This window comes from Symphalangus syndactylus, chromosome 12 (genome assembly GCF_028878055.3).
Source record: "Symphalangus syndactylus isolate Jambi chromosome 12, NHGRI_mSymSyn1-v2.1_pri, whole genome shotgun sequence".
NCBI classification, from domain to species: domain Eukaryota; kingdom Metazoa; phylum Chordata; class Mammalia; order Primates; family Hylobatidae; genus Symphalangus; species Symphalangus syndactylus.
In genome coordinates this window covers 138,063,668-138,090,672 of record NC_072441.2, presented here as the reverse complement: position 1 = coordinate 138,090,672, position 27,005 = coordinate 138,063,668, and the positions used below count along the sequence as shown (strand labels likewise).

The following is a 27,005-nucleotide window of genomic DNA, read 5'->3' as shown; positions in this document are numbered from 1 at the left end:
CGCAGCAGAGCTCATGTACCGTCTCCAACATCGCTGACCTGTGGGCACCTCCACCCTGCGCATGCGAGGTCCTCTCTACTTAGAGCACCCTCCCTGCCACCTTCTCCACCTCCCACCCTTCAAAGCCAGTTCAGATGCCACCTGCTCAGATCCCACCACTCAGTGAGACCCTCCGACTTCCCCAGCACCTGACTGGCCTCTCCAGGAGTTGTCACTCCTGCCCTGGTTTTTTTCTTCCTTTCCATGTTTCTCTCCTTCCTCTTCCACCTTGTTCCAGAAAGGAAATGTGGGTCTCCTGCCCTCTGCTGTTTCCTGGTGCTTGCTTTCCCTGCCCTGCCCTCAGGCCCCTCTGCTCTGGCCCTCTGCCCTGGCTGGCCGGCCCCTGCAGGGCCCATCTTCCTGACACCATGGCACATTTGCACTCATGCCTCAGCCCAGCTCAGCTGTCAGCCCTGAGCCCTCCCCTGCCGCACCTCCCATCCAGGCAGTGGGCAGGCTCTGGATGGCTTGTGTCCCCTGAGATGCCATCGGTTATGTCGGTTATCTCCCTGTCTACCAGGTTTCCCTGCAGGGCCGGGGCCCTTTTCTGCCTTGGGTCCAATGTCCATCTTCCCTTTAGCCTGGAAGTTCCCAGAGGAGGCTCCCTCCTCTGTCTCATCTATGAGTCCCAGGACCAGCCGGGCTGAGAAGGGGTGCAACGGGAGTTCGGGGTTTGGAGCCTGGGGCCTGCTGAGCACCAGCCAGATGCAGGGCTCAGGGTGAGCCTGGCTGCAGGGCCTCTTGGCCCTGTCTACACCCCGGGACCAAGCCTGGAACAAACGTTTGCACAAAAGGAAGCCGGCCCCACCCAGGCCTCCCTGGGTCCCCTCCACCTTGAGTGGTGGGTGGCTGGGGGCGGTGGCTCACACCAGCTCTGCCCACTCCAGAGTGGCCATTCCAAGTGCCAGCCCAGCTCCGCTTTGTCTTCTAGTGGAGCGAGACCATGCCCTGGGCCACCAGGAGCCCCATTGGAAGGAGTTCCGCTTTGACCTGACCCAGATCCCGGCTGGGGAGGCGGTCACAGCTGCAGAGTTCCGGGTTTACAAGGTGCCCAGCATCCACCTGCTCAACAGGACCCTCCACGTCAGCATGTTCCAGGTGGTCCAGGAGCAGTCCAACAGGTACCTTCCCCTTGGCCCAGGTGCCCCCTGCCCCTGCCCGCCTCACAGTCTCATGGTCAAGACAGCCCAGCAGGGAGTGGGGGGTGGGTGGAGCACTTCCCAGAGGACCCGAAAGAGACCTCAAAGACGGGAAAGATGCTTGGCCCGAGCCTCCTGCACTGCGGGAAGAGCCCCAGCGACAGTCCTGCCTTCAAGTCCCTGCTCTGCCATCCTGGCTGTGGGGACTTGGATGAGTCACTGAGCCACTGAGCCTCAGTTTCCCCATGTGTACACCTCTGTGGGCTGAGGCAATGAGATGAGGCTCAGAAGGGGTGCAGCCAGAGTCAGGTAGGAGACACTCCAGTGAAGCCCCCAGTGGGCCCTGGAGACACGGAGGCAGCGGTGCCGGCCGCCAGTTAATTGTTCTTTCATGTCCACAGGGAGTCTGACTTGTTCTTTTTGGATCTTCAGACGCTCCGAGCTGGAGACGAGGGCTGGCTGGTGCTGGATGTCACAGCAGCCAGTGACCGCTGGCTGCTGAAGCGTCACAAGGACCTGGGACTCCGCCTCTATGTGGAGACTGAGGATGGTGAGGCTGGGGGCTCTGTGGGAGCAGCCCCTGGGGCTTCTCTGTGCCAGCACAGGCAGTGGTCATGGCTTCCTGTGGCTCTGGGTGCCCGGCCTCACCAGCTGTGTCCACTGCAAGGGTCACTGAGGTCCAGGGCACAAGGTCTGGCCCAGTGGGGGTGCTCCCTCCTCTCCATCTGCTTCCCAGGAAGCAGGCAGTTCTTCCCACGGAGCAGCCTCCACCTTGGGAGTTTCTGTCCTGGGAAGGGAAGGAGGGGAAGTGGCTGTACCCTCAGGCACTGAGGCCGGGAGGCTGGGTTTGAGGCCCAGCTCGGCAGTGCCCTGCCTCAGTGACCTTGGCTGGGACTTACCTTTCCAGACCCCGTCTTCTCTTCCGCAGGATGGGGATTCACGCCCTTGTTCATTCCACAGGTGACACTGGGGAGAGCCTCTTTTATGCCAGGCAGGAGGAATACAAAGGCCAAAGTGGGCACGAGATGGGTGTGTTTGAGGCCCGGCAAGGGGGCGCCATGGAGCAGTGGTGAGGGCGGGGGTCCCAGGGGCCATTCTGAGTCAGAGTAAACCAGGGCCAGGTGCTGGGGTTCTTAGTGTCGTTTATTTTATTTAATAGCAGTGGAGGATGACAGGATCTGATTCAGGTTTTAAAAGAGAACCCTCTGAGATACCCCTTCTCGGGGTGGAGCAGAGCTCCCCACCCCTTCCGTGGGTTGTACCCAATGACTTGCTTCCCGAAAGTGCGGTGTGGACAGGGCGTGGGGGACCTGACGCGCAGCGCCTCAGCCAGGTGAGGAAGGCTCACTGCAGTGACAGGCACGGCGCCAGCATGTGCCCAGGGTGTAAGGGAAGGAGAAGGCCACTGAGCCTCAGAGGGCCCCCTCCGTGAACCCGAAACCCCAGTCCAGCCATGAGAAAACCGTCAAACCCAAAGAGAAGTGCTTTCCGCAGAATACCTGACAAGCGCTTCTCAAAACCGCCAAACTCATCAAAAAAAGGGAAGGTTGGGAAATTGGAGGAGCCCAGAGGCACCTACGGAGACCAGCTCAGTGCATGTGGGGTCCTGGGTGGAGTCCTGGACCAGCAAAAGAGCATTAGGGAAAAGTTATGAAATCCAGATCAATCATGATGTTTACTTAATAATAAGATATCAGTACTGGTTCATTAGTTATGAGAAAGGTACCCTACTAGTGTAAAATATTAACATTTCCCAGAGGAAACTGGGTCCAGGTGTATGGGAACTCCTTGTGTAGTATTTTTTTTTTTTTTTTTTTTGAGACAGGGTTTCACTCTGTTGCTCAGGCTGGATGGAGTGCAGTGGCGCAATCACAGCTCACGGTAACCTCCAACTCCTGGGCTCGAGCGATCCTCCCACCTTAGCCTCTGTACCGTCTTTGCAAAGTTTTATGTAACTATCAACTGTTGTAAAATTAAAACTTAATATATGCATAAAGTAAAGAACCCCCTGACTTCAGTGGAGAGAGCAGACTGAGATGGACAAGAGTGAAGTCAGAGAGACGTGTGGGGGCCCCACAGTGGTCCAGGTGGGTGCTGTGAGTGGCTTGTTGGTAGCAGTGGAGAGGGAGAAAGATGAGTCGATTTCAGTGTCAGGACACACTTATAGCTGGTGAGGAGGTGAGGGAATGGGAGGAAGCCTGAATGATGTGTGGATGGAACCAGTGGATTTTTTTCAATAGATCTTTCTTTTGGCCTGAGTTGGGGAAAGATAGATTAAGGGCAGGTTTGAGGTGGGTGGCCAAGGGTTCTCTTTTGGCTGGAATATTACTGAGCCCCTGGGATGTTACTGAGATTACTGGTCCTCATGGAAATGCCATTCCAGGGACAGGTGAGCGTGAAGACCCAGGCGAGAGAAGTGCTGGCATGTAAGTGGGTTTAAAGCATGGGATGGGACCAGGTCATCTGGGGAAGGAGGGTAGTGATGGAGAAGAAAGAGGTCCTGGCCCAGAGCCCTGGGACCTCCAACATCCAGAGACCTCACAAGTAGGGGCCACAGAGAGCCCACAGAGACCAGCCAGGGAGGGAGCAGGACACCTGGAGGATGAGGTGACCCAGACGCCAGAGTAAAGTGTTTCCAGAAGCAAGGGTTTGTCATTTGTGTCCTGCTGTGGGCGCTGAAGGCAAGAACAGAGAAGTGACCAAAGGTTTTGCCATCACAGAGGTTGTTGATGGCCCAGATATCCGTGGAGTGTGGGTCTGACTGAGGAGGTGGAGGGAGACAGGCAGTGGAGGCAGGAGACAGCTCTTTCCAGAACCTTGCTGGGGAAGGGGAGCAGAGACATGGGCTGGGGCTGGAGAGAACCCGGGACAAGGCAGGTCCTTTACAGGTGAGGAGATGCCTGCACACTGCTGTGGTGATGGAGTGATTCTGTGCAGAGGGAAGAAAACTGCAAAATTCCGCACGAGTTGGAGCAGGGAGCTGGAGTGGGGGAGGTGGAGAGGGCGGGGGGATGCAGAGGACCAGGCAGGGGCCTCTTCAGAGCAGGGACCCTTCCTGATGGAGGTGAGGGATAGTGTCCCCACTGTTGCAGTGAGGGGTGAACCTGAGCTCTGGGGGGCTGTAGTGGGGCAGGCACTGACTCTCTGGGTTGTCACAGGATTAAAGGAGGGTGCTTGGCACAGAGTGATGCCCAGTGAAGGTGTTCATGAGCGTCGGTGTCACTCAGCGGCGCCTGCTCATTAGACACTTGGTGTCTCTAATGAGCTGGGGAAGCTGCGGGGAAGCTTGGGCGGGGCGGTTGGAGTTTGTGTCTGAGGCTCCACTGGGGCAAGGGGATCTGGCCTGTGCCCTTCACGCGGAGCCTGACCTCAGCTCTGTCCTGCGCCCGGGGCCTGTGCGCTGGACACGGAGGACTGACTCGGGGGCCCCCAGCCCGGGGCGGAGCAGGGGAACAGCCCCTCCCTGTCGCGGGTCGCAGGCTTGGCTTAGAGCCTGCGCCTGGCCGGGGAGACCTGCTGGGAGGGAGCGCGTTAGCGCGCGGGCGTCCTCCCTGCTCTGTGACGCGCGGCCCGAGGCGCACGCGGGGCTCACACCGCCTGTCCTGGCCTCCGACCCGGGCCGACTATGGCGGCGCTGCGGCTCCTGGCATCGGCGCTCGGGCGCGGGGTCCCCGCCGGCGGCTCAGGGCTCGCGCTGTCCCAGGGCTGCGCCCGCTGCTTTGCCACCAGCCCCCGGCCCCGCGCCAAGTTCTACACGGACCCGGTGGAGATGGTGAAGGACATCTCTGACGGGGCGACCGTCATGGTCGGGGGCTTCGGGCTCTGCGGGATCCCCGAGAACCTGATCGCCGCGCTGCTCAGGACCCGCGTGAAAGACCTGCAGGTGGTCAGCAGCAACTTGGGCGTGGAGGACTTCGGCCTGGGCCTCCTGCTGGCCGCCAGGCAGGTCCGCCGCATCGTCTGTTCCTACGTGGGCGAGAACACGCTGTGCGAGAGCCAGTACCTGGCAGGAGAGCTGGAGCTGGAGCTCACGCCCCAGGGCACCCTGGCCGAGCGCATCTGCGCGGGGGGCGCCGGGGTGCCCGCCTTCTACACCCCCACGGGCTACGGGACCCTGGTCCAGGAAGGGGGCGCCCCCATCCGCTACACCCCGGACGGCCACCTGGCGCTCATGAGCCAGCCCCAGGAGGTGAGGGAGTTCAACGGCGACCACTTCCTTTTGGAGCGCGCCATCCGGGCGGACTTCGCCCTGGTGAAAGGGTGGAAGGCCGACCGGGCAGGAAACGTGGTCTTCAGGAGAAGCGCCCGCAATTTCAACGTGCCCATGTGCAAAGCTGCAGACGTCACGGCGGTGGAGGTGGAAGAGATCGTGGACGTGGGGGCTTTCCCCCCAGAAGATATCCACGTTCCTAACATTTACGTAGATCGCGTGATAAAGGGGCAGAAATACGAGAAACTAATCGAGCGCTTAAGGATCCGGAAAGAGGAAGATGAAGACGCCGAAAAGAAAGGACCCCAGGACGCGCATCGTCAGACGCGCAGCTCTGGAATTTGAGGACGGCATGTACGCCAATCTGGGCATAGGCATCCCCCTGCTGGCCAGCAACTTCATCAACCCCAGCATGACCGTCCATCTTCACAGTGAGAAAGGGATCCTGGGCCTGGGCCCGTTTCCCACGGAAGATGAGGTGGATGCCGACCTCATCAATGCAGGCAAGCAGACGGTCACGGTGCTTCCTGGGGGCTGCTGCTTCGCCAGCGACGACTCCTTCGCCGTGATCCGAGGGGGACACATCCAACTAACCATGCTCGGAGCCATGGAGGTTTCCAAATACGGCGACCTGGCGAACTGGATGATCCCTGGCAAGAAGGTGAAAGGCATGGGCGGTGCCATGGACTTGGTGTCCAGTCAGAAGACCAGAGTGGTGGTCACCATGCAGCACTGCACAAACGACAACACCCCCAAGATCCTGGAGAAATGCAGCATGCCGCTGACCGGGAAGGGGTGCGTGGACCGCATCATCACCGAGAAGGCCGTGTTCGACGTGCACAGGAAGAGAGGGCTGACGCTGACGGAGCTCTGGGAAGGCCTGACGGTGGACGACGTCAGAAAGAGCACGGGATGTGCCTTTGCTGTGTCCCCGAACCTCAGGCCCATGCAGCAGGTAGCACCCTGACGGGACCCGGATCTAGGCGGGGAGGTGCGCTCCTCAGGGGATCCCACCGGGTTCCCCAGGGGACGTTGGTTACCGCGGGAATACATTTCCCCAGCGCTGGGAGGGGTTTGCTGCTGGCCTCCGACTTTCCTCCCTAGGTGGACTAGGTGGACTGTGCTCCTCTAGAGAGCTGCGACTTTAATTAAAAACAAAAGGAAAACAGATCAGCTCCTTTCTGTGTTCCTTGAGCACTGCAAGGAAGGAGAGGAGTAGGGTGGGGGAGCTTCTTCAGGCCTGCCAGATGCAGGGCTCTGAACCCAGACTGGCTGTTAGTCCTCTTTCACCACCCCCATCTCCCCCAGCCATACCCAGCCAGGCCCCTGCAATTTGCTGGAAAGTATATGACAATCCTGGCCCTGACCCACCTTGCTCTGGGATCCTGGACAGTTGCTGCTCTCTCTGGGTCTTAGTTTCTGCTTCTGTAAAATGGGAACCCAGGATTAGCTGCTTTCCCCAGTCAGACTCGCCTGGCCTCTGAGACCTACTGAGGGGTTCCCAGCACCCAAGGCAGGCCTGGCTCAGAGGGGCTCTGTGAGGGTCTGTGGTGTAACTAATGCGACATTCTATCCTGTGTCTGGGAGACCCCCCATAATACGCTTGAACACATCTGCACAGAATAGTGAGCAAAGCCTGCAGGACTGATGGCCCTTCTGGCCCCAAGGCTTCCAGGGCTCGCCAGAGAATCACAGGACAGAGTCGCACATGCAGACTGGAGGGCTGCCCTGGACCCCAGGCCGTCCCCATGTGTCAGCCAGTCCATAGAGTGCCACTCCAGTGCCCGGGTTGGTGACCATCATCACCCCACACAGGCTGCTCTGTTCTCTCCCCGTTGTGACCTCACTTGCCTTTTCCTCTACACCCCGGCTCTCTTCCTTGTATTTCTGTTGCTTCCCCATAACCTTGACTCACCGTGAACCAAGCTCTGCCCAGTGGCTTCTCTCTGGGCTTCCTTCCTGTCAGCGCCTGCAGCTCACAGCCTCCCTGTCTCAGCAGCTCTTGTCCATGCTCCTTTGTGGCAGGTGATGTCACTGGTCAAAGTTTCGTCTCTGGATTCACTGGTTGTTCAGTCAAGTGGCCAGCGGACACCGGGACTGAGGCACAGCTGCTTAAGGGCTGACCTTTGATTGGGACTGAGGGTGGGGCAGGCAGTGTCCTTGACCTGTAGGGTGTACTGGAGAACTGCATAGGAGTAAATACATCTGTATGTATAATGTGTGTCTAAGAGTATGTGCATCTGTTTATACAGACCTACATATATGCATGTGTACATACGTGTGTACGTCTGTGCTTGTAAAGTGGAGGTGAAATGTACTTTCGTGTAAACTGAACAACTGGCACTGTTTAAAGAGACAAGACAGTGAGCTGGTAATCATGCTTCTGCAATTCAGTATCAGGAAATTTCACCCATGCACAGAGTGAAGAGGCTCTGTTGCACCCCCATCTTTGTCGTGAAAACCAGGAAGTAACCTACGTGTCTGATGATGAGCCAATATCAAGTAAATTATGGTGTACTGCTCCAAGGGATTTTATACATTTGAAATGTTTATTTTAGAGACTATTTTTTTTTTTTTTGAGATGGAGTTTCGCTCTTGTCCCCAAGGCTGGAGTGCAGTGGTGCAATCTCAGCTCACTGCAACCTCTGCCTCCTGGGTTCAAGCGATTCTCTTGCCTCAGCCTCCCGAGTAGCTGGAATTACAAGCACACGCCACCACGCCTGGCTAATTTCTGTACCATGTTGGTCAGGCTGGTCTCAAACTCCTGCTTGAACTCCTGACCTCAAGTGATCTGCCCACCTCGGGCTCCCAAAGTGCTGGGATTACAGGCGTGAGCCACGGCGCCGAGACTTTTTTAAACAGCAGACATTTCTATTTTTTTATTTGAAACAGGATCATGCTCTGTCACCCAAGCTGGAGTGCAGTGGTACAAACATGGCTCACTTCAGCCTCCCAGGCCCAAACAATCCTCCTGCCTCAGCCTCCCAAGTAGCTGAGACCACAGGCATGTGCCACCACACCCAGCTAATTTTTTTATTTTTAGTAGAGATGGAGTCTCACTATGTTTCCCAAGCTAGTCTTGAACTCCAGGGCTGAAGCCATCCTCCAGCCTCACCTTCCCAAAGTGCTGGGATTACAGGTGCAAGCCACCATACCTGGCTACTTGAAAGTTGAAAAAAAAAAAAAAAAAACGAGGACTTCTTTGCTGAGCTGACAACTGTGTAAAACTTAAATGGACAGAATAGCCCAGAAAAATGAAAATGTATGGAAGTTGGAGAGGCATTAATATGGTATTTTTTTCTCAAAACTTTATCATGGTTAAATGCTTTTACAATGGAAAGGTTATTGAAATCCAAACAAGTACAGGATACACAGTTTTATTGGTGAGGCTTGGCATCTCCAGGGTTAGTTATCATGTTTTCAGTGGCATTCTCAGTCTGGAAGTGGCTGTGGGGGACAATCCCGTTTACAGGCGCCACTCTTCCTGGAGGAGGTGGGGGGGGGGGTGGAGGGCCTCGGTGAGCCGCAGGTGGTGTTATTAGTGACAGCTGTGTCACAGGCATTTGTGAGGTGTTTTACAAGTTGGAAGATTTTTCCCACGGATCACCTCATTGGGTCTTTACAGTAACCCTGCAGCTCCTACTTCACAGGAGACCCAGAGTCCTACTGCCAGTGACTCTGAGAACCAGCGCTTTTTTTCTTTTCTGTCCATAAACCCAGCTCGTGCATAAGAACTTGGGCTCTGGAATGAGACTGCCGCAGGCTGAAACCTGGGCTCTGGGACTTGGTTCCAATGTCTCTGCTCTGCCTGGCATCTCCCTTGTGGGCATCAGGGGGACAGTTAGTGCCCTGGTCTTGGGCTGTGCCCAGCAGAACAAGCACTCGCTAAACCTGGCAGATGCTGCCATGAGCTGTCTCGGTGATAAATTTGACATTCACACCCCAGAAAGTGCAGGACAGAAGACAGAACACAGGCCTCGGGGTCCTTGGACCGAAGTGGGAGCACTGGTTCTCAGAGTCACTGGCAGTAGGACTCTGGGTCTCCTGTGAAGTAGCAGCTGCAGGGTTAACTGTAAAGACCCAATGAGGTGATCCATGGGAAAAATCTTCCAACTTGTAAAACACTTCACAAATGCCTGTGACACAGCTGTCACTAATAACACCACCTGCAGCTCACTGAGGCCCTCCACCCCCCCACCTCCTCCAAATCTGCCCCCAGGAGAGATGTGGACTGGCTGGGGCTGGACCAAGGACTCCAGGCTTCAGATGTGGAAACTGAGTCTCAGCAGGACCCCTTGGGTACTCAGCCTCCATGCTCCTGGACCTGCCCAGGCCCCGGCAGAGACCCCTGCTGTGTCTGCTGCAGGGCCACTGCCCGTGAGTGACCCTTCTTTCCTTTCTGTCTCAGGGCACAGCGTGGATCCTGGCCTGGCCGGCCTGCTGGGTCAACGGGCCCCGCGCTCCCAACAGCCTTTCGTGGTCACTTTCTTCAGGGCCAGCCTGAGTCCCATCCGCACCCCTCGGGCAGTGAGGCCACTGAGGAGGAGGCAGCCGAAGAAAACCAACGAGCTGCCGCAGGCCAACCGACTCCCAGGGATCTTTGGTGAGGGTCGGGCAGGCTGGGGCAGAGGCCCTGCGGGCTTCTGGCTGAGAGGCAGGGCGAGAAGCAAGTGGTGGCCCAGAGCCCTCAGGCTCAGGTCGGTTCAAGCTGACGGCCACTCTCCAGCCACCTTTCCTGACACCATCTTTGCCCTGATGCACCCTGGTGACCGGCACTCCAGAGGCCTGTCCTGGCTGTCCCTGCTGCCCAGAAGGCCCCCTCTCTCCCCCTGGCTCCTCCAGGTCTTTCTCAGGAGCCTCCATCAGAATCAGCTGCCCCTTCCCTGGGAGCCGCAGCCCCTCATGACCTGTGGTTGTGCCTGGGCACCCTGCAGGATCCTCGGTTGCTTATGCGAAGTTTTCTCCCCAACTGGGCCAAGCCCTTCAGGATCAGGGACAGGCCTGACCCAACCCCATACCCTCCTTCCCAGGGAGTCGGCCCTTGACTGGCCTGGTCGTGCGCCACTTGAACCTTGGGAATGGGTGTGGCAGGAGAGGGTGGGCTGGAGTCACAGGGGTCTCCAGAGAGGAGGAGGCACAGGATGGCTGAGGGTCCTGCTGGGCTGTTTACTGGAGCATAAAGACGCTCATAGGCTGAAGGACAGGGGAGGACTGGGCACAGTGTCACTCTAGCCACTGGGAGCCATGGCAGGCTCTTGAGCTGGGTCATGGCACAAGCAGAGTTCCAGGGATGGGCTTTATGAGACCAAATGGTTTCCTGTCATTCATTTATTTGACAAATGTGCTCATCGGGGCATCCCCCACCCTGGTACCCTGTAGTAGCCGCACAGAGCAGGAACCCCAGAAAAGACCTTGCCCCTCTTCTGTCCCTGCAGATGACATCCATGGCTCCCACGGCCGGCAGGTCTGCCGGCGGCACGAGCTCTACGTCAGCTTCCAGGACCTCGGCTGGCTGGTAATTGCTGACTCTCCTTGTTTCTGAAATGACAATCACCACCTGTAGGTCAGAAGTGAATCTGAAGGGAGGACATAGAATCATGGGTGACTTCAATTTTCTTATGTATTTTTTTCTTGTGTTTTCCAAGTTTTCTAAAGTGAGAATATGGTGAGAAAGGGTTTTTTTTTTTGTTTTTGTTTTGTTGTTTTTTTTTAAACCATGAAAATGAAGACTGAATCAACCAACTAAGCTGCCATTATTGCTGCAGGGTAACTGAGACCTCCCTGCATCGGCTGTGACTGCAGCTCTGGGAGGCGTGGGCAGGGGAGGGCCAGCTGGGGAGGGGACGCAAAGTGAAGATGGGGGATGTTGGGCCTGAGCTCCTGCCCAGCCTTGTCTGCTGGGGGTTCCTGGGTGGATTCAAGCCTCCTGGGGGAGACGGCCCTGCAGGGGTGGAGGATGGGTTTGGGCCCTGAGGCTCAGGGACGGGCACATGGATGGGACTCACCTTCTCCCTTGCCCCCCAGGACTGGGTCATCGCCCCCCAAGGCTACTCGGCCTATTACTGTGAGGGGGAGTGCTCCTTCCCGCTGGACTCCTGCATGAACGCCACCAACCACGCCATCCTGCAGTCCCTGGTCAGTACCGTGCCCATCCTGCCCAGCCCCCTGGGGTGGGGGGCCCTGCGGAGAGGGGTCTGGTCCAGCCGGCCGGAGGGGCAGTGAGGCCACCTGCTCCGCGTCTCAGGGGGCTTTGCACAGAGTCAGTAACGTCGCTAACTTCCCACAGCTCTGCAGGAGCTGGTCCTCATACAGCCACACTACTACACGTAGACTCCCACCCAAACACGGACACACGTGAACAGTCGTGTATATGTGCCTGTTCTATGCACCGAACAAACTCCTGTGGGACACTTACGCACCTGCGTGCGGCGCTCAGAGGCACAGCACATGAAATAGATGTGTACACTGTGTGGGGCTGTGCGATCTTAACACACGGGCCCCCGAGTACGCTGGCAAGTCCGGCCACCCATGATATGCGTGCACAGTGTGCGGGATGTGCGTGTGCACTCACCCACCTGTGCCGCACCGCAGGCAGGAAGCTTCTAGATGGTGTGGCTCTCAACCTTTTGGCTTTTCCCCCAGTTTCTCTCTTGGCCGTCTGTGGTTTCTCTGGATCCCCTGGCTTTTGATGCCTCGGTGTCTGGGGCAACCTTAAATGACGAAAACAGGCTTCTGATGGGATCACTGGTGCTGCTCACCGCTGAGTGCTCTGTGTGTTTGCGGATTCTGGCACCGAGGCTTCCTTCTAGAACTTTTTACCTAGAATCCCAGTTCCTGGTATCGCACAGCCTTATGTTTTCTTCTTAGGAGGTTCAACGGTGATGCCTTGATCAGGCGTGGTGGCTCACCCTGTAATCGCAGCACACGAGCCCAGAAGTTCAAGACAAGCCTGGGCAACACAGCAAAACCCTGTCTCTAAAATAAACACACACACACACACACACACACACACACACACACACGTGCGCACACAATGCCTTGGTGTGAGAGGAAAGAAATTACCAAAAGCTGCTCTGAGCCTATGATAATGCTTCCTTTCTGGGCAGTCAAGTGGCGTTTGCTGGACACCTGGAGCCGCCTCCTTGGAAAGGCCCAGGGATGATGAGGACGCGTGGGGTGGCCTGGCCCAGCCACCCTTTATGCCGTGTGGTTCTCACGGCTGCATGTGTGGGAGGCACGCGGGAAGGTGACTGCACCTGTAGCTCCCGGACTCCATCCCCTCTGCCCCTGCCCCTCAGGGGCTCAACTAAAGTGAGCGCTCACAGCCTGCAGGGCAGCAAACAGACAGGCGCTGTGCTCTAGGGGAGGCTGTCGGTGGGCACGGAAGCAAACCAACCGTGGAGCTGACGCCTCCTGTGAGGAAGAGCAGAGCAGCCGCGCAGTCAGTGGAGTGAGACTGGGCCTGAACTCTCCACAGAAGGAGGGGCACGTCAGCAGCTGGAGGAGGAATGTTTCAGCAGAAGGAGCAAGTGCAAGGCCCTAAGACAGGAGCAAGCTGGCCCTAAGTTCAAGGCCAGCAGGGAGGAGGGGCTGGGTGCAGTGAAGGGGAGGCGAGTGGAGGGAGGTGACGCCAGGGTGAGCAGGGCTGGTTCCCCTAGGGTCTGGGGTTCCCTGGGAAGGAGGGTGGATTTTATTCCAAGCAACCCGAGAGGCTGTCAGAGGTCTTTAGCAAAGCAGTGTCCTGGTCTGTGTCACCCTCTAGAAGGACCTTTCTGGCTTGGGGAGGCTGATGGTGGGGGGAGTGGAAGGCAGAGGAGCAGGGGATGAGAGGGCTGCTGTGGTCACCTGGCAGGTGACGGCAGCTCGACTGGGCAGGTGGTCCGAGGCAGCACAGAGGTGGAAGTTGAGCCAGGGGCTGCTCTCAGGGAAGGGAGGAGGCGAGAGGAGTCATCCAGGAGGCCTCCCAGGCGGGAGCTATGATGTCAGGGCGGGAAGAATTCTATGTTCCACTAAGGCCTCATTAGACCCCAAGTGCAGAAGTGGGGAGGGGAGCAGGATCTGCAAGTCTGGAGTTCAGAAGAGAGATCCAAGCTGAGCCTGGGGAGTGGAGAGGCACGGGCACGTGCAGGGCCTTGAAGTGCTGAGGGCAGATGCAGTCCTTTGGGAGAAGGAGCAGCACAAGAGAGGGGCCGAGGCCTGGCCTCCCAGAGCCTGGGGACGGAAGCCAGGGTGTGGGGAGGCAGGGCCTCTAGGGGTCCGAAGGGCCAAAAGAAGAAAGTGGTCCTTCCAGGCTCCCCCTCAGGGACCTCACTAAGGGCACAAATCTGGCCATGGGGTTCTCCTTCCCATTATCCCCAGGAGGAAGTCTGAGCCCTTGGCCTGGGACTGGAGGCCCCTCATTAGTGCCCTATCCACCTGCCCTGGGGCTGTCATTTGTCCCTCCCTGGGCACTGTGGGTCACCATGGCTCCTGCTCCCAGAGCAATCAGGGCTGCTCTTATTCCTGTTAATAATTATTATTATTGTGCTGCTCCCATGTGGCTTGGAGATGGCCAGGGCGGGGAGCAGGTGAAGCTGGGGCAGGGCTGGGTGGGTCCTCAGAGGAGGCCACTGGGCTCATGCCCCTGCCTGTGCCCCCTTCCTGGCCAGGTGCACCTGATGAAGCCAGACGCAGTCCCCAAGGCGTGCTGTGCACCCACCAAGCTGAGCGCCACCTCTGTGCTCTACTATGACAGCAGCAACAACGTCATCCTGCGCAAGCATCGCAACATGGTGGTCAAGGCCTGTGGCTGCCACTGAGTCCGCCCGCCCGGCCCAGCTGCAGCTGCCCTTCTCATCTGGATTGGGCCCCACAGAGGCAGAAAACCCTTAAATGCTGTCACAGCTCAAGCAGGAGTATCAGGGGCCCTCACTCTGTGCCTACTTCCTGTCAGCCTTCTGGTCCTTTCTAGGTCCCTCTGTGCCCCTCCCCTGGGGTTGGTAGCTGTCACCCTGCCCGACACTTTGGTGGCCTAAGGCACACAGCTGCCTCAGAGCCTGTGCTGACTGCACTGTCTGGAGTCTGCACAGAAGTCCTATCTTAGGACCTGTCAGACTGGCTGGCCCTGGATGGTCTGAGGTTGGCTGACCCAAGCTTTTCTCCATTCACCAGAGAGTTTAGGTGTGGGGAGAAGGGCTCTGCCTCTTCCCAGGTACAACACTGGCCATTTCTGGGCATAATTGGACACGCTCATGTTCTCAGCACAGTGTGTTCTGGGATTCTTCTCATTTGGTCCGGGGTGCAGTTAGCATATTAGAAAAAGGATAAGCTGGACATCCCCATGAAGCCACTGGGGATTTGTATTTTTTTTTTTTTTTTTTTTTTTTTTTAGACGGAGTCTCACTCTGTTGCCCAGGCTAGAGTACAGTGGTGCAATCCTGGCTCACTGCAACCTCCGCCTCCCAGGTTCAAGCAATTCTCGTGCCTTAGCCTCCTGAGTAGCTGGGATTACAGGGGCCCACCACCACGCTCGGCTCATTTTTGTATTTTTAGTAGAGATGGGGTTTCACCATATTGGCCAGGCTGGTCTCGAACTCCTGACCTCAGGTGATCCACTCGCCCGGCCTTCCAAAAAGTGTTGGGATTACAGGCGTTAGCCACCATGCCTGGCCACTGGGGATATTTTATGTCATGTGTATTCATTCCCTTGCCCTGGGCCTGCCCCTTCTGCCTGGGAAGGAGGTATGACTCCCAGAGGAGCAAAGAATCCTGGGGGCTTCCAGTTCCCTCCACCATCTCTACCATGCTGACCCATTTGGGGCTCAGCACTGAGACAGAGGCAAGACCAGCAGCTCCAACACGTGTAGGCTGGCACAAAGCAAATGCCCCCGCAGCCTACTCCCCTTGCCCATGGCTCATGTCAGTAATCAACCTACGTGCCTTTCCCACTGAACTGGGACAGGGCCTCCGGGCCTCAGCATAGAACTGCAGACAGCCACCACCAGGCATTGTCAATAAGACCTCAGTTCCCCCTCCTGCCCCACTGTGGGGCAATCCATTCCATCTAAAGCAGGGTGACTGGCGGTCTCCGGCCAGGCCTGGGGCAAGGGTGGGGACTGCCAGTGTTTGCTTGTGTCTAGGAGTTATGAACAAGCTGGCCACCAAAATCAGCGTCACCCTGGGTGCCTACCAGCGCTGTCCTGTGTCTTGGGTCTGTGAGTCAAAGAAAAGGTCCTTTTCAGGGAGTGACAAGTAGTAATTAGGCTGAGTTGGGTGGGGAGGTTTGTCTCAGCCTCCACTGTTCCCGGAAACCGCTGTTCTCCCTGGAGCAGCCACTGGAAGTTGGAGTGTTTATTTGATTTCTGACTTGCTAAGCCTGTAATTTACCTGCTGGAACAGACAGAATCCAGCTGCCCAAACCGTGTCATTAAAAGCAGATCCTGGGCCCGCCCCATCCACAGGCACACCCTGGCAGGGTGGTTCCACCTCCCTATGGGCCCGAGGATGCGCCTCTCTGGAGTTCACGTGCTGCACCCCCAGGGAGGGGCCTGGGGAGAGCTGGTCTGGCAGCAGGGATGGAGGCTGGGGCCACGCTGCAGGACAGCAGCCCCTCCACCTGGACCAGGGAGGGCCTCTGTGTGCAAGCGCAGAGGAAGAGACCCTCTCATGTACACAAAGGGTGGCCCCAGGCTGTCTGGAAGATGGTGAGTTGCCCACTAGTCTAAGGCTCCAAGCTCAGCTAGCAGGGACTGGAAGAGGCAATGGCCTGAGTGTTAGGAGACAGGTATTCTGGTTCCAACCCAGCCACTGACTTGGTGTCAGGACAAGTCCCTTTTCTTATTCACGCTTCAGTTTCTCATCTGTGACTTGAGGACATACATAGGACTCTTTAATTCCAAAGGCTCTTCTAACCCAGAGAACCCGTCTGCCCCCATGACCTTCTCCCAGAGCTTGAGACATGGCCTGAGCCCCCGGCTGCCATAGGACTTGGGGCCTATCTGCCATTGCAGGACCTGATTGAACAGCTCTCTTCTTCCAATACTGGGCAGTAGAGTTTTGGAAACTGACAAATGTGTGGTCTCTTCAGTGCCCAGCGTATAACCTGGCATGGTTTGGGTGTGCTAGGAGTTTGTGAAATTAATGTTTTCAAGATGCAAACGCTGCTGCGCCCATCAGGTATGCACAGCAGGCCTGAAGATCATGATGAGACTCCCTTTTTATGCAGCAAAGCACAAAGTGTGACAGTCGTGGCCTTCCTGCTGGCCAGACTTACTTCTAGCCACTTTAGCCACCCACCAAATGACATCACATAGAGAAGGCCTCAGAAAGGCAGGTCGTATGGACACACAGCTGATGAGGGGTCAGTACTCAGCTATCAAGGTCATCTTCTGGCCTGGTTGCCTCCCACAGCCCAGGATGCATTCAAGGCTGCACATCAGGAGCATAAATAAGGGTGGTCAATTCAGGCCCACTGGCTGCAACAAGTAGCCACTGACAGGGAGTCTGGGGCCATTCGGTGCAGAACAACCCCCCAACCCAGTGGCCATCTTCACAACTGCAGCACAGTGCTGGCCCTAATGCCAGATGAGTGTGCAAAGTCCTGTTTCTTTGTCTTTGCATAGGGACCGGGCGATGTGCTTTAGAGAAACTCCCTATTATTTCACAGGAAAGGAGGCTGTGAAAAGGAGAGGGCAGGTTTTGGAGCCAAGTCGACCTGGCATCAGGTCCTGGCTGCCTTTTTTTTTTTTTTTAAGACATGGTCTTGCTTTGTCGCCCAGGCTGGAGTGCAGTGGCAGTGTCATGGCTCACTGCAGCCTCAACCTGCTGGGCTCAAGCAATCCTCCCACCTCAGCCTGAGTTGCTGGGATGACAGGCACACGCCACCATACCCCGCTAATTCTTATATTTTTTATAGAAACCAGGTCTCACTATGTTGCCCAGGCCGGTCTTAAACTCTGCCCAGGCCAGTCTCGAACTCCTGAGCTCAAGCAATCCTCCTGCCTCAGCCTCCCAAAGTGCTAGGATTACAGGCGTGAGTCACTTACCCGGCCTCTGCCTCTTATTAATTTGACCACATCATGTACCTGCTGCGCCTGTTCCTCTGTAGAAGAGGGTGCTGGTCCTGCCCTTTTGAGGCCTCCATGAGGGCCAAATGTGCCATGGGACACTTAGTGCCATGCCTGCGCAGACCTGTGGAATAAACAGCAATTCTGAGCAGGCTCATTTTAAAGGGACTTGCAAATTTGGGCCTTCCTTGCGTGCCTTACTCATAAAACCCACTCCCCCCAGAATATGCTTGGAGGTGCTGCTGTATTTACCTGAGAGCTGTGCTTTTCCTCAAAAACCTAAACGTGATCATCTCTTGGATGAGGTGTGGCCCTGCACCCTCGCCTGCTCGTGGAAGGAGTCTGGGCCAGCAGTGACCCCCACGCTAGGGTCTCTGCTAAGGAAGTGGCAGGTGTGCGGCCCTGCCCTGGCCCTGTAGTGAGTGTGGGGCCCACCTGTGCCCTCATGGGCAGCTGAAGGGGGAGCTTTCTACCCCAGGTTCCTTTCCTTACTGAAAAGTCTTGAGCAAACAGTTGCCGCTCTCCACCTCCTGCTTTTTAAAAAATTTTTTTTCTCACGAAAGAAAATGTTATCTGTGTGCTGGGGAAAATTTTGAAAATAACAAAAACCAGAATACAAACACCCATAATCAATCACAGAGATAACCACTGTTCATAATTCCTTCCAGTCTTTTTTCTTGGCACATACACATTTGTCTTTATATATGACATATGGATATTTTACAAAGTTAGGACCTACTATATGCACTGCTTGGTGATCGGATCTATTCAATGTATGAAACATTTTGAAAGTTTCTGTGATTAAATGTTCTTTGAAAACATAACTGTTTGTTAGCAGCCTTCCATCCCTTCAGTTCTGCTTTAGCTTCTCCCTTGTATGTCTGGTCTTGCGTTCCCTTCCTCAGAGGCCGGGGTGGGGCTCCTGTGACCAGGGTGGCAGGCAGCCCAGTGCTGAGATCGCATGGCCATGAGGCTGGCCACAGGTCTGGAATCCCCGGGCCAAGAACCTCCACTCCTCCTCTGTGCAGCAATTGGCACAAGCAGGGGCAGGTGCCTCACCTCTGAGGCTTAGGTGACCTCACAGTACAAGGGTCACAGCTGGACCCACTGGGATAACTTCTTCCCAGGAAACCCTGATGGTTCCTCTCCCACTGGCCTCTGGCTGGTCCCTTGGTCCCTCCTACCCAGGGTAATCAGGCAAGCACAGCACTAAGGTCCTCCCTTGTTTCACAGGGTTGTGGGACCAGTTCTCCCTCCCAGGGCCTCGGGCCAGCCTGCCTGTCACCCCCAGAACCCACAGTGTTGACCACTTCACACATATCCTCTTCTCTCCTGGGCTTCATGGCAGCCCTGAGTAGCTGCCTTATCCTGGCCTCAATCCTGCCTGTCCTGACGGCCATGACTGACCACCAGTAATGACATCGACATTGAGGAGTGAGAGTGCCTGCTGGGAAAGCTGCAGGCCCAAGCTGATCAAGGGGGAGGAGCCCCACCCAGGGTGCCAGAGGTGGAGCTGGCTTGGGGTCACTGGGGCCAGGGCAATAGGCTTCTTCTTTCCCCACCACCCTCACCCTGGTGGATACTCAACATCAAGACTTGATTCAGTCAGCACTCTGGGAGGCCGAGGCAGGTGGATCACCTGAGGTCAGGAGTTTAAGACCAGCCTGGCCAATATGGCGAAACCCCTGTCTCTACTGAAAATACAAAAATTAGCTGGGCATGGTAGCGGGTGCCTGTAATCCCAGCTACTTGGGAGGCTGAGGCAGAATTGCTTGAACCTCGGAGGCAGAGGTTGTAGTGAGCTGAGATCATGCCATTGCACTCCAGCCTGAGTGACAAAAGCGAAACTCCATCTCAAAAAAAAAAAAAAAAAAAGACTTGATTCAGACAGAGCTCCTAGGACAGGTCATGGGAGCCAGTGGGCAGCCCTGGGGGAGGTTTCTGGAGACTGATAGGGCTCAGCTTCAACAACTGAAAGAGGCCATGAGGTGGCCTGGCTGGCCCAAAACCGGTGCAGGGTGAGAGGCCATCCTAGCACAGGCTGCGCACCATGACACCACACTGCAGTTTCCAGTAGGCCTGGGGTTGGGGAGGAGGAAGTAGGAGCCACCCCTGGCTTGTTTCTCCCCAGCACCAAGCACATCCGCTGACTAAAGAAGCACCCTGGGTGCTCCTCGGTAATATAGTTCTGTTGGTTAGGAAGTGCATAATGAGTGCCAGGTCAGTGAGACTGATTACAAATGTCCATCAGGCACAAGACCAGATGGTGTGAGAGCAGGAATGGTAACCAACCAAAAAGAGAAGACAGAGGCACTTTTACATGGCTTTGACTTCTACTGCCCCACAATGGGCTGAGGAGGGCATCTCCTAAGGGACTTGGCCTAAGAGAGAAGAGCCTGCAGCAGCAGAGATGCTATGGCCTGTCCCAGCAGCAACCTCTGAAAACACCTAGGACCTGGCTAGCAGGCAGCAGTATAAGAACTAGGATTTATTTTAGCAAACCAAACAGAACAAAACATCCAGGAGCCACACTGGTGGGCCCACAGCAGACCCAGCAGCAAATGCCGGGAAAAGTGGTGGGTGGTGAAGGAGCACCTGTGCTGGTTCGTGGGCCCACAGCTGCACTTGGGAACAGTCCAGGCTGTGCCTACAAAGGTGCTCCAAGCTGACCCTAAGGCAGGCCTCATGCCACAAATCCTGCTTGCTTCAGACAGGGCACCCTCGGTGCTGCCTCCTCTGAGGCCGGCAGCTCCTTCCTGGATGTGCAGGGGCAAGAGCAGAGTGGAAAGCAGAGAGAGTGCCGCCTCACACATACTCCCCACAGTTGCCAATGATCACCTTCTGCCTTGGCTTCCCATCCTTGCCTTTGCAGACAGAATAGAAGAGGGGACACTCACGGGAGTGAAGGGGCAGAATAAAGACAGACTTTAGGGACATCCACCCCTACCTGCCCCCTGGGGACACTGGCCCTAACAGTGGTGGAGCTCACAGTCTAGTGAAATAGAGCCACCCAAAAAAGATGTGGATTCATCTCAGGAATGCAAAGTTGGCTTAACATCTAAAAATCAATCAATGTAATAGACAATTATCAATAGTATAAAGGACAAAAACCACATAATCATCTCAGATACAGAAAAAGCAGTAGACAAAATCCAACACCTTTTCATAATGAAAACTCAATAAACTAGGAGTGGAAGGGGGAACTTTCTCAATCAGATAAAAGGTATCAACAGAAAACTACATGTGAAAAACAAGATGCTTTCCCCCTAAGTTCAGGAACAAGACGAGGATATCTGCCCTTGACATTTCTATTCAACATTGTACTGAAGGTTCTAGCCAGGGTAATTAGGTGAAAAAAAATGAAATGAAAGGCATCCAATCGGCAAGGAAAATGTAAAGCGATTTCTATTTGCAGATGACATGCTCTTGCATATAGAAAATCCTAAAAAATCCACAAAAAAATCTATTAGAACTAATAAACAGGCCAGGCACGGTGGCTCACACCTGTAACCCCAGCACTTTGGGAGGCCAACGTGGGTGGATCACAAGGTCAGGAAATTGAGACCATCCTGGCTAACACGGTGAAACCCCGTCTCTACTAAAAATACAAAAAATTAGCCAGGCGTGGTGGCGGGCGCCTATAGTCCCAGCTACTCAGGAGGCTGAGGCAGGAAAATGGCGTGAACCTGGGAGGCAGAGGTTGCAGTGAGCTGAGATCGTGCCACCACACTCCAGCCTGGGCGACAGAGTGAGACTCCATCTCAAAACAAGGAAAAAAAAAAAAAAACTAATAAATTTAGCAATGTTGCAGAATATAAGATCAATATACAATTGATTATATATATTTTTGTAGAGATGAGGTCTCATTATGTTGCCTCAGACTGGTCTCAGACTCCTGGACTCAAGTGATTTTCCCACCTCAGTCTCCCAACATGCTGGGATTACGAGTGTGAACCGCCATGCCTGGCCTGTTTTGTGGTTTTCAAAGTATAAGCTGTATACATCTTTTAAACTTATTCCTAAATATTTTATTCTTTTTTATGCTATTGTAAGTATAATTGTTTTTCTTTTTATTCTGTTTTCAGGTTGTTCATTGCTAATGTGTAGAAATACAATTGCTGTATCTACGGCCAGGCACGGTGGCTCACACCCATAATCCCAACACCTTGGGAGGCCGAGGTGGGCAGATCATGAGGTCAGAAGATAGAGACCATCCTGGCTAACATGGTGAAACCCTATCTCTACTAAAAATACAAAAAATTAGCTGGGCGTGGTGGCAGGCACCTGTAGTCCCACCTACTCAGGAGGCTGAGGCAGGAGAATGGAGTGAACCCGGGAGACAGAGCTTGCAGTGAGCCGCGATGATGCCACTGCACTCCAGCCTGGGTGACATGGCGAGACTCTGTCTCAAAAAAAAAAAAAAAAAAAGAAAAGAAATATAATTGCTATATATATATATATATATATATATATATATTTTTTTTTTTTTTAGAAGAGTCTTGCTCTGTTGTCCAGGCTGGAGTGCGATGGTGCAGTCACAGCTGTCTACAGAAAAATTTTTAAAAATTAGCCAGGTGTGGTGGTGTGTGCCTATAGTTCCAGCTAGTTTTTTTTTTTTTTTTTGAGACGGAGTCTTGCTCTGTCACCCAGGCTGGAGTGCAGTGGCGCGATCTCGGCTCACTGCAAGCTCTGCCTCCCGGGTTCACGCCATTCTCCTGCCTCAGCCTCTCTGAGTAGCTGGGACTACAGGCGCCCGCCACCACGCCTGGCTAATTTTTTTTTGTATTTTTAGTAGAGACAGGGTTTCACCGTGGTCTCGATCTCCTGACCTCGTGATCCGCCCGCCTCGGCCTCCCAAAGTGCTGGGATTACAAGCGTGAGCCACCGCGCCCAGCAGTTCCAGCTAGTTGTAAAGCTGAAACATAAGGACCACTTGAGTACAGGAGTTCCGAGACTGTGGGGAGCTGTGATTGCATCACTGCACTCCAGCCTGGGCAATACAGCGAGACCCTGTCTAAAAAAAAAGAAAGAAACTATTTGCAAATTATACATATAAAAGACCTGTATCTAGAATATTTAAAGAATTCTGACTCGCTAGGCATGGTGGCTTACACCTATAATCCCAGCATTTTGGGAGGACAAGGTGGGAGGATTGCTTGAGCCCCAGAGTTGGAGACCAGCCTAGATAACATAGCAAGACCCCATCCCAATTAAAAAAAAAAAAAAAAAAGAAAACCAAAGAACATTACTGAAAAACACTGAAGAAGACCTAAACAAATGAAAAGATATCCTGTGTTCATGGATTAGAAGACTTAATATTGTTAAGATGATGTTACTCCTAAATTCTTCACATTCAGTGCAATCTGTATTAAAATCCTAGCAGGCTTTTTTCATACGAGTTGACAAGCTTATCCCAAAATTCTTAAGAAATGTTAAGAGACTCAGGATAACCAACACAATCTTGAAAGGAAAAACAAAGTTGGAGGACTCGCATTTCCAGAATTAAAAATTTACTACAAAGCTATGGAATTTAAGACACAGTAGTAATGGCCTAATGACAGACATACAGATCAACAAAATATAATTTAGAATCCAGAAGAAACCCTTACATTTATGGTCAACTATATTCACCAAGGATACCGAGACAATTAAACAGGAAAAAAACTAGCCTTTTCAACAGATGGTGCTAGGACAACTGAAAATCCACATGGACCACTTTCCTCACACTATACCCAAAAATTAACTCCAAATGGAGCAAAGACTTCAGTGTAAGAGAGAAAACCATAAAATACTTAATAGAAAGTGTAGGAATAAATCTTCATAATCACTACACCAAAAGTACAAGTGACAAAAAAAGATAAATTAGACTATCAAAATTAAAATATTTTGGGCTTCAAACGACACCATCAAAAAAGTGAAAAGACAACCCACAGAATGAGAGAAAAGGCCGGGCACAGTGGCTCACACCTGTAATCCCAGCACTTTGGGCAGATCACTTGAGGCCAGGAATTTGAGACCAGCTGGCCATCATGGCAAAGCTCCGTCTCTACTAAAAATACAAAAATTAGCCAAGTATGGAGGTGCATGCCTGTAATCCTAGCTAGGGGAGGCTGAGGCAGGAGAATCTCTTGAACCGGGGAGGTGGAGGTTGCAGTGAGCCAAGATTGTGCCACTGCACTCTAGAGTGAAACTCTGTCTCAAAAAAAATTAAATACTTACATAACCCAGCATTTCCAATTCTATGGCTATATCTAAGAGAAATGAAAACATTTGTCTACACAAAAATTTGTATGTGAATGTTCACAGTGGCATTATTTGTAATAACCAGAAAGTTGAAACAATCTATCAACTTATGAATGGATAAACAAATGTGGGGTGCAGACAGTGGGTATTAATTGGCAATAAAAAGGAATGATGGGGCCAGGCGCGGTGGCTCACACCTGTAATCCCAGCATTTTGGGAGGCCAAGGTGGGCAGGTCACGAGGTCAGGAGATCGAGACCATCCTGGCTAACACGGTGAAACCCAGTCTCTACTAAAAATACAAAAAATTAGCCAGGCGTGGTGGCGGGCACCTGTAGTCCCAGCTGGGAGGCTGAGGCAGGAGAATGGTGTGAACCCAGGAGGCGGAGCTTGCAGTGAGCCAAGACTGCACCACTGCACTCCAGCCTGGGCGACAGAGGGAGACTCCGTCTCAAAAAACAAAAACAAAAACAAAAAATAAAACAAAAAGAAAAACAAGGAATGATGTACTGATACATGCTACATCATGGATGAACCTTGAAAATATTATGCTAAGTGAAAGAAGACACTCACAAAAGCCTACATATTGTATGATTCCACTTATATTAAATGCCTAGAATGGGAAAATCCATAAAGACAGAAAGTAAATTCGGGCAGGGGACCAACAGGATAGGTAGCAACTGCTAAAGGGTATGAAGTTTCCTTTTGGGTGATAAAATGTTCTAAAATTATTTGTGGTGATGGTTGCACAACTCTGTGAATACATTAAAAACCATTAAAATGTGTACTTTAAATGGGCAAACTGGATGGTATGTAAATAATATCCTACTAAAGCTGTTTAAAAAAAAGATAATTACACTACAAAATGGCAAAGCCCAGTGACAGAGACATGTGTGCATAGAATGGGAGCACTAGAGTCACCTAAGTGTTTGTGAAAAAGAGAAAGAGGGCCGGGCGCGGTGGCTCACGCCTGTAATCCCAGCACTTTGGGAGGCCGAGGCGGGCGGATCATGAGGTCAGGAGATTGAGACCATCCTGGCTAACACAGTGAAACCCCGTCTCTACTAAGAATACAAAAAAATTAGCCGGGCGAGGTGGCGGGCGCCTGTAGTCCCAGCTACTCGGGAGGCTGAGGCAGGAGAATGGCGTGAACCCCGGGGGGCGGAGCCTGCAGTGAGCCGAAATCATGCCACTGCACTCCAGCCTGGGCGACAGCGAGACTCTGTCTCAAAAAAAAAAAAAAGAAAAGAAAAAGAGAAAGAGATACTCACACAAACACTCATCATGAAGGTTTTCTGAAGGAGGTGATGTCTGAGTTCAGTCTAAAAGGCCTGGGGCCAGGCCCCGTGGCTCACGCCTGTAATCCCACCACTTTGGCAGGCCAAGGCAGGAGGATCGCTTGAGTCCAGGAATACAAGACCAGCCTGGGCAACAGAGAAAAATCCCATCTCTACAAAAAATGTAAAACTAGCCAGGTGTGGTGGCATGTACCTATTAGTCCCAGCTACTTGGGAGGCTGAGGCAGGAGGATCGCTTGAGCCCAGGAGGTTGAGGCTGCAAGTGAGCCAAGATCATGCCACAGCACTCCAGCTTGGGAGACACAGCAAGACTCTGCCTCAACAACAACAAAACAAACAAAAAGCCTGGGTTTGCCAGGGGACTAGGGGGCGTAGGATAAGGAGCTACATCTCGTTGTGGCAATAAGAAACCCCCTCTTCATGGCTGGGCCTCTAGACTGGGTACGCCATTCATATGGGGACCATGTCCCATTCTACTCTTTTTGTTCGCTTTTTGAGACATGATCTCACTCTGTCATCCAGGCTGGAGTGCTGTGGCCCAATCATAGCTCACTGCAGCCTCAACCTCCCAGGCTCAAGCGATTCTCCCACCTCAGCCTCTCGAGTAGCTGTGACCAGGCACACACCACCATGCCCAGCTAATTTGTATTTTTTGTAGAGACAGGGTTTTGCCATGTTGCCCAGGCTGGTGTCAAACTCCAGGGCTCAAGCAATCTGCCTGCCTAGGCCTAAAGTGCTGGGATTGCGGGCACGAGCCACCGCACCTGGCCCCATTCCACTCGATTCCCAGAGTCATTCAGGGAGCCTGGCACATAAAAAAGCAGCCTGTCAATAGCTTTTTTTTTTTGAGATGGAGTCTTGCTCTGTCACCCAGGCTGGAGTGCAGTGGCGCAATCTTGGCTCACTGTAACCTCTGCCTCCTGGGTTCAAGTAATTCTCCTGCCTCAGCCTCCCAAGTAGCTGAGACTACAGGCACCTGCCACCACGCCTGGCTAATTTTTTTGTATTTTTAGCAGAGACGGGGTTTCACCATGTTGGCCAGGCTGGTTTCTAACTCCTGACCTCAGGTGATCTGCTGGCCTCGGCCTCCCAAAGTGCTGGGATAATAGGCATGAGCCACCACGCACAACGAATAGCTTTTTAAAATAAATATTCAAATATTTATTGCATGCTTGCTGTGTGCCAGACACTGTTCCAGAATATAATGGTGAACAAGAAAGCCTAAGTCCTGCCCTCACGAGGCTGACACGGGAGAAAGGGAGACAGAAAATAAATAAGTAAAATAATAAATGTATAACACAATTTCAGGTAATAAGCGTAAGAAGAAAACTGAAGCTGATTAAAAAGAAGAGTGAGATGGCAGGAAAGCCTATTTTAGGGAGAGGTCAGGGTAGGCCTCTCAGCCGAGGGGACACATGTGTGGCATCTGAAGGAAGTGGGTGTGAACCATCTGGACAGTGGAGGAAGAACACTCCATGAGAGAAAAGGGCATGCGCAAAGGCCCTGAGGCAGGACTGAGCTCAGCACGTCTGAGGAACAGCAAGACTGCCTATGGATGCAGAGGGCGAAGGGCAGCACATCCTAGGGGCACAGAGAGGTGCCAGGACTCAAGTTGGGTTAACCCTGTAGGACAGGGTCCCCACGCACAGCGCAGGATGGGTCAGCAGGAGGATGATGTGATCAGATTTATGATTAAAAACAATCGCTCTGACTGCCAGGTAAAGATCAGACTATAAGGGTGAAGAAGCCAGGCTGGAAACAGGACTTGGTGGTCGTGGGGGAAGCGTGAAGAGTGGCTGGGCCAGGAGATGACCTGAAGTCAGATAGATGTGACCTGCAGGTGACGCAGGAGTCCACAACGACGCCTAAGTTTCTGACCAAGCAGCTAAGTGGATGGTGGAGCCATTTACTGAAACAGGGAAAAGGGGGAGGAAGGGTGTGGGGGAGAAGGCCAAGGCCACATTTTGGACATGTGAAGTGTGAGATGCTCGTGGGATATCCAGCAAAGGTGACAGGTAGGTGGTTGGACAGGA

The 27,005-nt window shown here is 53.6% G+C and overlaps 2 protein-coding genes and 1 pseudogene across 3 annotated transcripts in view; 2 read left to right on the top strand and 1 right to left on the bottom strand.

Annotated features, from left to right (window-relative positions):
* The window catches only part of LOC129469045 (bone morphogenetic protein 8B), a 33,900-nt gene extending 18,607 nt beyond the window's left edge, over positions 1-15,293 (top strand). Inside the window, exons 2-7 of one of the 2 annotated variants that reach the window (XM_055255201.2) lie at positions 971-1,160; positions 1,580-1,728; positions 9,797-9,991; positions 10,824-10,903; positions 11,413-11,523; positions 14,037-15,293. In XM_055255201.2, the coding sequence (XP_055111176.1) occupies positions 971-1,160; positions 1,580-1,728; positions 9,797-9,991; positions 10,824-10,903; positions 11,413-11,523; positions 14,037-14,186 (875 nt within the window). In that variant the 3' untranslated portion in view covers positions 14,187-15,293. The remainder of the gene's footprint in view (positions 1-970; positions 1,161-1,579; positions 1,729-9,796; positions 9,992-10,823; positions 10,904-11,412; positions 11,524-14,036) is intronic. The other variant, XM_055255202.2, reaches the window with a different exon arrangement.
* Positions 4,344-6,389, top strand: LOC129469041 (succinyl-CoA:3-ketoacid coenzyme A transferase 2, mitochondrial-like). The gene is given in 2 exon segments (XM_055255194.2): positions 4,344-5,693; positions 5,695-6,389. Coding segments are annotated over 2 exon segments (1,551 nt in total). The 5' UTR covers positions 4,344-4,803; the 3' UTR covers positions 6,356-6,389.
* Positions 10,699-27,005, bottom strand: part of LOC129469053 (peptidyl-prolyl cis-trans isomerase E-like) — a 34,158-nt pseudogene continuing 17,851 nt past the window's right edge.